This window comes from Poeciliopsis prolifica, unplaced genomic scaffold, assembly GCF_027474105.1.
Source record: "Poeciliopsis prolifica strain line A6 unplaced genomic scaffold, Auburn_PproV2 SCAFFOLD010, whole genome shotgun sequence".
In the NCBI taxonomy this organism is placed as follows: Eukaryota; Metazoa; Chordata; class Actinopteri; order Cyprinodontiformes; family Poeciliidae; genus Poeciliopsis; species Poeciliopsis prolifica.
The window spans coordinates 11,448,292-11,456,566 of record NW_026562385.1 but is presented as its reverse complement, the minus strand read 5'-3'; the positions used below and the strand labels follow the sequence as shown (position 1 = coordinate 11,456,566).

Genomic DNA, 8,275 nt, shown 5'->3' with positions numbered 1-8,275 from the left:
TCGGCTGAGGCCGGGTTAATGTTTAGTACCGTTAAGTGGCTGAAGTCTGACTAAGTTAGTCAATAAAAACAATTGCTTTGTTATTATCAGCTCTGGGTTATTTCAAGATTGCACGACTGGTTTGGACACAAATACTGATTTACTTCAAAACATGTGAGACTGGAAAATATTTCAGAATGTTAAGAAATGTACTCAATTTCTTCATTCATGATTTATGGTAAAAGACTTAATGTTTCCTGTTCTGACTCATAATACAACAGTAAGAAGGCGACCAGGAGGAACTATGACTTCAGCAGAATTTAAACAATAATGACTCATTAAAACACTTGATCATCACTTTTCTTTACGGAAAACAAATGAATTCATAATATTCTGACAAATCCATAGAATCCATTTTATTACACCCATATAGTTCTTATCTAAAGGTTGCCCCTTTGTCCATTTTTACCATGGTTTAGAATTTATTCATTCAAAAAGTAATGAAAACCATTACTTATACTTAAGAAACAAAGGTTGTGATTAAAACTGGGAAAAATATGACAAACTTCAACAAGTTCAAATCCCTTTCCAAGGCTCTAGTTGAACACATTCAATCTTGTGTGGCTAATTATTAAATCATTTCAACTTTTAGACTGTATACTCAGTTCACACTGCAAAAACACAAAATCGTACCAAGTATTTTTTTGAGACGATTTTTTTTTTAACAAGAAAGTGACACTCCCCCAAAGAGTGACCAATCAGAGTGGCCCTCTTCTTCAAAAATGCAAGTGGATTTTTAAAACTTTCTAATAAACACGGATAAAACTATTTATTTGGGTTTTTTTACCCCACACTCTACTCAAAGTTTTAATATATTATTTTTAATTGTCCAAAAATGCATCAAAGGAGGCAAGTTTCAGTGACGCTGCAACGACTGGGTTTGCCTTACGTGATGACGTGTGCGTATGTTTTGACGGTGAAGTGTCAACGCACTGTAACTCGACAACGACCGGAGAAGCTAGAGGGGCTACTTTTCTGACGTTACTCAGGTAAATACTTATACAACCGTCCGCGAGATGTTGCGGCTCATTTTGTAACACAACGTTTCTCATTTCTCCTATAACTCTCGTATAATTTCAAGCCGAAAGCTCCAAATTAGCACAAAGCCACAGTGAGCATGCGCGTGTAGCCTGTTAGCAGCGGAGTTACCCAACCGCAGGGGTTAGCTCAGTTAGCCTAACTTGGCCGGGTTCATTTGTTTGCCATCACGATAAAGCGGCATCAGTAGACATTAATAACGCGTTTTTCCACCAGATTTAATTCTCCTCTGGATAAAACGTGGCAGAAATGTTCTAATGAATGTGTCGATGAACGTAACGAGTTTGGTTTGATGTAATATATCCGCAGACTGGTTTCTACCATGGCTTTGAGGAGCACCGTGTGCCGCCTGGTGGTGAACCCCCGCAGGTGCGCCTTCTTCTCAGCCTCCAGAGCCCAGGGGACCGCTGCAGCCACCAGACCTGGTCCGTAACTTGTCTTTCTACTTGTCGTGTACTTTGGTGTTTAAACTGGAACTGAAAGGGTGACGAAGTAAAGAGAGCTGCGAGAGAGTACGGAGCCACTGAGCCTGATCACAGTGTGCCATATCACTACCACAAACATTGTGTGTGGATGCTCTGGATTAGTCCTAAGTTGTGTGACTTTTGTTCGTATTTTCTTTGGTTCACGTCGGTTTGCAGCATGTTTGAACATTTCCTCCTTCGGGTTTTCTGGTTTCGAATGATGTGCAGCTGGGAGGATTTTTAGTCGTACTTTATTTTTTTACTCTTTATTTTTTTTACAATTTGAAGTGGCTAATTAGGATCTTCTTCTTTCTTGTCGTCTCCTGTAAAGTTTTGCATAATGTTAACCATTTCTGCTTGTATTTTTTGTTGCAGATGGAGAAAAGCCCGATCAGAGGGCTAAACCATGTAGGTGTCGACAGACTCTATGCAGCTCATTTTTTTTCACGTTTCTGGTTAGCTTAAATAATAAAAGCAATAATCTCCTGTTTGTGGGTTCGACAGCTAAAGTCCAGTTCGACTGGAGGGACGCTCTGGACCTGGAGGGCCAGCTGACGGAGGAGGAGATCCTGATCAGGGATTCCTTCAGGACGTACTGCCAGGAGAAGCTCATGCCTCGAATCCTGCTGGCAAACAGGAACGAAGGTCAGATGTTTTTTCTTGAGATTTCCTAGGTCTACGTTGAATAAATTGGTTCCCACATTTAAAAAATGCATTTTGAATGGGCTTGTCCCATCACTGTTTGCCAGTTTTGTTTAGAAAATGATATAAATAATGTAAAAACCAAAAGAGAAGTTGAGACTGCAACGTTGAGGCGCAGAAGACATTTTATATTAAAAAAACTCAGAAATTCTGAGATTAATCCCAGGAAATTTTCCAGATAAATTTGACTTTGAAACTTGCGAGACAAAAAAAAAATGTAGAAATTCAAAGTTGATCAGTTTTATATTGTTTCTGTCTGATTCAAATCAAATTAAATTAAATTAATTTGGTTCTCAGTTTGCTTTGCGTCAGGGAAACAAACCCAATTTTCCAGCTTCAGCTGACGGGTTGTGTGACGTTTTGCTTCCAGTGTTCCACAGAGAGATTGTGTCTGAAATGGGAGAGATGGGAGTCCTCGGCCCTACGATTAAAGGTCAGTCTGAAACATTACGGAATAGTCGAATTTTACACAAGTTTCTTGCTTTTCGAAACTTTTATAAGGACACGTCTGGTTTGGTGTTTGCCGCTCAGGGTACGGCTGTGCCGGGACGAGCTACGTGGCGTACGGTTTGATCGCCAGGGAAGTGGAGAGGGTGGACAGCGGCTATCGCTCTGTCATGAGCGTGCAGTCGTCGCTGGTCATGCACCCTATTAATGCTTACGGCACAGAGGAGCAGAAACAGAAGTACCTCCCTAAGCTGGGTAAGAACTAAAGAGTTGATCCACCAGCAGGTTTCTGGTGTTTATCAGCAGCAAACATCGAGAAGTTTCTGTTCTGTTTGGCGAGATTTAAAATGTGTCAGCACCTTTAACACTTATGCTGACATGTACAACCACATCTGTCATGATAACACATTGCTGGACAATACATTGTCCCAGTAATCATTGCGATAAACGATAATATTGTTGTTTTAAGACCATTTAAGTAATATATTGGGAATGTCATCATAATGCAATTTTGCCTCCTCGAAGTCCAATGAACTTGAATTTTAGTTAAGATATTTTACATTTCCAAAAAATAAAACGGAAATATAAAACACACACAACCGAAAGCACAAATAAAATAGACTACGATGTCTCTGTAAACAAACTTTATTTAGGTTTATGTTAAAGGGACAGCTAAGGGGTCCTAAGTGGAACCTGAGCAATTATTTTCAACATCTGATGTTTATTTTTTTGTTCTCTTTTTTTATTATTATCAGCTCAGGATTTTAATATGTTTTAGTGAGTGACACGTTGGTGTGTTGCAGCTCGTGGAGAGATCTTGGGCTGCTTTGGCCTGACGGAGCCCAATCATGGCAGCGACCCCGGCAGCATGGAGACCAGGGCTAAATATAACCCGTCCAGCCGCACCTACACCCTGAACGGCTCCAAGACCTGGTGGGTGGAGTGACATGATGACGCCACACACACTGCAAAAGCACAACATGTTACCAAGCAGTTCTGGTCCAGTTTCTAGTGCAAATATCGCAATACTCTTTAAGATAAGACAAAACTAACATACAAATAACTTCTCAGCCAGAAATCAGAGTTTGTTTTAAATCAATAATTACTTCATGTTGGTGAAAAATAACTAGTTATAAGAGATGTAATCTAATTTTGGAAGGTAATCTGAGATTGTGTGAATATTAGAGGCATTTGACCTTGTTTATGTAATTGTTTACTCGGTAAAACCCAATTTCTGGAGTATGATCATAGTTGTCCACACAGTGGCGCTCTTCACCACAAAAGCTTTGTATGTGAAATGCTGAAATAATTGCATGTGTATTTCAATACATTAATGCATTATATTTTTCAATTTGTGCTAAATTTTCTAATTGGATTAAAGCTAAGATTTAGAGAAGGTACACTGTGAGATTATTAACATTTTCTGTATTTTTTCTTCACAAATAAGAAGCCTATCATTGTAATTTTCAGATGCAGGTAATTTCTGTGGAGATATAAGTCTTAAATTTGATTCACAAAGGTATTCAAATGGCTTAAATTTATGAAAAACCTTAAGTTGTCCTGTAATATTTTAACCCTAAGACTTAGTTTTTGTTTTGACACGACTATTTGATCTCGTATATTCAAATATTTTTTTCTTTTCTGTCAGGCAAACATTTGAGCCAAGCAGACATCTTCATTGAGACGGTTTAGGCCACTGTTGACTCACACTTACTTACAAGCCGACTTTTCTGCAGATGTGCAAATTTATTGCCAATTGGCTGGACGAAGTTCGTACATCCTTTTGTGATGCAGTCTTGAATTCCATTCATAATGATCTTAAAAAGTCTTAAATTGGAGTCGATGACCTGTAGAAACCCAGGTTGAATTCACTGAATTGTATATTACTTATCCCAGTGCGTTGTGTGTCTAATTTACATGCCTCTCCACCGTTTTAGGATCACCAATTCTCCAGTGGCAGACGTGGCCGTGGTCTGGGCTAAATGCGACGACGGAAAGGTCCGCGGCTTCATCCTGGAGCGCGGTATGAAGGGCTTCTCCACCCCAAAGATCGAAGGGAAGTTCTCCCTGAGGGCATCGGCTACTGGGATGATCCTCATGGATGACGTTGAGGTTCCTGAGGAGAACCTGCTTCCTAAAGTTGCCGGCTTAGGCGTGAGTAAAGGGCTAAGACAAATGCCTTTGAAGTCAATTCTTTAGAACTGCTCAGTTTGTAATCGTGCCTCTGCAGGGTCCGTTCGGTTGCCTGAACAACGCCCGTTACGGTATCGCATGGGGTTCTCTGGGAGCGGCAGAGTTCTGCTTCCACGCGGCTCGTCAGTACACCCTGGACAGGTTGGAAAAAAAGAGTCTGCTGGGGAGAACTCAAACCCGGACATTTTTATTGTTTCATCAATTTAACTCGTATCGTTTTGTGTTTATTGCATTTTTTTTCTTCATCAGAATCCAGTTTGGTGTGCCTCTGGCCCGGAATCAACTGATGCAGAAGAAAATGGCGGACATGCTGACGGAGATCACCATCGGCCTGCAGTCCTGCCTGCAGCTGGGCAGGCTTATCGATGAAAAAAAGTAAGAACATCGAAGAGACTTAAGTCAGTCATCTTTAACGTGAAGACTACGCCGAGGAGAGGTTAGGCAGAAATAACAACCTGCTGGTGCTTGAACGACAGAGCGGCGCCGGAGATGATCTCCATGCTGAAGAGGAACAGTTGCGGTAAAGCTCTGGACGTCGCCAGGCAGGCCAGAGACATGTTGGGCGGCAACGGCATCGCCGACGAATACCACGTCATCCGCCACGTCATGAACCTGGAGGCCGTCAACACGTACGAAGGTCAGAATGCTGAAATATTCACAAGAATCACATTCCTTTAATGTACGTTTGATCATTTACATGTTCTAACATCAACACGTAAAAAGCTGTTCGACTTTACATCAATACAGTGTCAATGAGCTGTTTGTTTTTGTTTAATTCATTGATAGAAAACAGGCGAGTCTGTGTCCCCTAGTTAACCATTAATCGATTGATTTCTGCCCAGTGCTCTGAATGTCAAAGTCAAGAAATTCAATGGCTGAAACAATCGTAGACTGCTGGTGCGATTAGGGTAAGGGGGTTAGGGGTTAGTCTATGGTTGTTTCAGTCCATTTTTCGACCAATAATTTAGATATTACTATAGATTTGCTTAGTCACAGCCATTGTTTACTAGTTTTATAGATCTGCCTTTTCCCATCAGGTACTCACGACATCCACGCCCTGATCTTGGGCAGAGCCATCACCGGCTTGCAGTCCTTCACTGTTGGCAAATGATCCAGCTCTCAACAAACAACTCTGTTGGCGGAAATGAAATTCTAAATACAAGTCTTTCTTAAAAAATTTAAAAATCCAATCTAAACTGCTCTCTCTCGTTTGTAGAAAATCAGAGCGATTTCCTTCAAACAAATTCTTTGGTGTGTTTCAGATGAACAAATTGTCTTCTAAAGAACAGATCTGGGTCTTTAGCTGCGAGTGAACAGAAGACGAGTTTAAAACGTTAGAGGTTTGTTGCTGTTTTGGTCCTGCAGTTGTAAAAGCAACAAAGTGTGAATACCCATCGTGCGTTTGTGATTGCTTATGTTTCATTAATGGAGCAGAAATTGTTACAATAATTATGACTTCATGCACTTTACACACTGTAACACTAAAATGTCGTCCGGCGATCATTTGAATGAATAAACTTTAAAAGCATCTGTAGAGACGTGTGGAGAATGTCTGTATATAACTGAGGCGTAAATAAAATCAATTTAATAGCAGGTGTGTGTTCGGTTGAAATGACTACATGTCGTGTGAAGAGCTTTGGAGTCCTCTGGTCTTGATATACATGTCCAGGCCTTTTACCATTGAAATGAATTGGGCAAAGGGACATTTTGGGTTTTTAATGGCGTGTGAACTGGGACGACTACAAACATCTTCAACAAATTTCAAAGTGAAATTTAAATTTTTTTCTAATCCACATGTTCAAATTACATATGACAAATTTTGATGGTTTTGTGGGTGGTTTTCCTTGAAAATTGTTGAATAAAAAAAAGCGATTTCAAACAATTTTAAAAGTTTTGGAAAATGCTTAATATTGATATTCAAACAGCCCAGTTTTTTAAACAACATTGTAATAAACTTTGAGAAGGAAGGTCATTTTATCTTAAACCAATTTGTTCAATAAATATGTACTATCACAAATGGCTCATGTTCTAGTTCAGTTTACTTTAATGTTTGTATAATAGTGATTTTTTTTCTGTCTCCAAAGGGCTTGAATTTCACCATAAGGAAGGAGAATTTATATCATACAAATTTTGTAATTACTTTCCACCTAATTAACCACACACATTTTGTCATTTTCTTTCATTTTCAAACGACACATTTAGCTTCCTAACTAAACGTTTAATTTGAAAGCCAGTGAATTAAATGCTGAATTTGAAACTCTTGACATCTATGAAAGCGTGAATAACATGCTCCTCTGTAAATCCATGCGTATGCTGAGGGGAACTGAAGAGCAGCCAATCCCCGTCAGGACACGCTTCTTATGTAAGATAATCACTGTCTGTCTTGACTGAACGCTTTTCATCTGTCTTTGGGAATGCGTCGATGTGACGGACTTTTGTCCTCTGCGTTATTTCAGTCAAGTGAGGATAATTATGCTTATAATCTGGTAGTAATATGGTTGGGATTAGAATCGCAGCCGGGTTCAAAACTTGTCTAAATGAGATTTCCATATGACGGGGCTCAAATGCAAGTCTTAAAATCCATTTCTATAGGGATCAGATATGCTAATGTTCTGTTTAAACCAAAATATGGGATTAGAACTCGCCATTTGGATTTGTGAGTGGCATTAGAGTAACAAGCCTGTGCCAGGCTGTAGCACATTTTGGGGGTGGGGGGATTTCAATTCAGATTGTGGTGGATGCAAAGTTATAGTATGTAGTATGTATAAATCATATAGATTTGAAAACATTTGTTCATTATTTACCAAAGTTATGACTGGGGAACCAAAAACGCAACTACATATAAGTAATGTTAAATCAGATGAAAAAAATAAAGAGATCTAATATTTTCTGGGGGAGCTATAGCACCCCCTAGCGCCCCATCCTGGCGCCGCCACCGGTGGGCGGAGCTAACAGGTTTCACATCAGAGCGCGCGCGGACAAATCCCAGCCAGGTGAGAGAGAGTTCTGTTCAGACGGAGAACATCACGAGCTTCTGCTTTCAGACAGTTTAGTCTATTTGACTTTCTTTAATGAAAGTTGCCTAAATATAGAATTCGTCCGTCTTCGCTTCGGGCTGGGTTTTGAAATACCTGAGAAATGCTCTGCTTTTAAAGAAGGACTCTTCCTGCAACATGAACGCTTCTCATTTGAGCATCTTGAGCTCCAGCCACGGCGCCCAGACCCAGCCGCTCTCCGCGGCCTCAGACGACTCCCTGTACCGCCAGTACCGGCCCCCCGTCAGGGAGCTGGTCCCGCTGCCCAAGGGGGTTCTGTACCTGATCATGGCGGCCCTGGTGGTGGTCGGGGTCGCCTACGCCATCGTGGGGCATCTGATCAAGGACCTGGCCATT

At 40.6% G+C, this 8,275-nt stretch overlaps 1 protein-coding gene across 1 annotated transcript; it reads left to right on the top strand.

The window, feature by feature from the left end:
- Positions 1 to 932: 932 nt before the first annotated feature.
- Positions 933 to 6,476, top strand: LOC129363888 (glutaryl-CoA dehydrogenase, mitochondrial-like). The gene is made up of 12 exons (XM_055036217.1): positions 933 to 1,028; positions 1,387 to 1,502; positions 1,917 to 1,949; positions 2,046 to 2,186; positions 2,614 to 2,676; positions 2,775 to 2,945; positions 3,494 to 3,623; positions 4,628 to 4,844; positions 4,921 to 5,024; positions 5,133 to 5,258; positions 5,360 to 5,520; positions 5,921 to 6,476. Exons 2-12 carry the CDS (start codon positions 1,400 to 1,402, stop codon positions 5,992 to 5,994), a joined length of 1,323 nt encoding a protein of 440 aa, XP_054892192.1. The 5' UTR covers positions 933 to 1,028; positions 1,387 to 1,399; the 3' UTR covers positions 5,995 to 6,476.
- Positions 6,477 to 8,275: the final 1,799 nt, after the last annotated feature.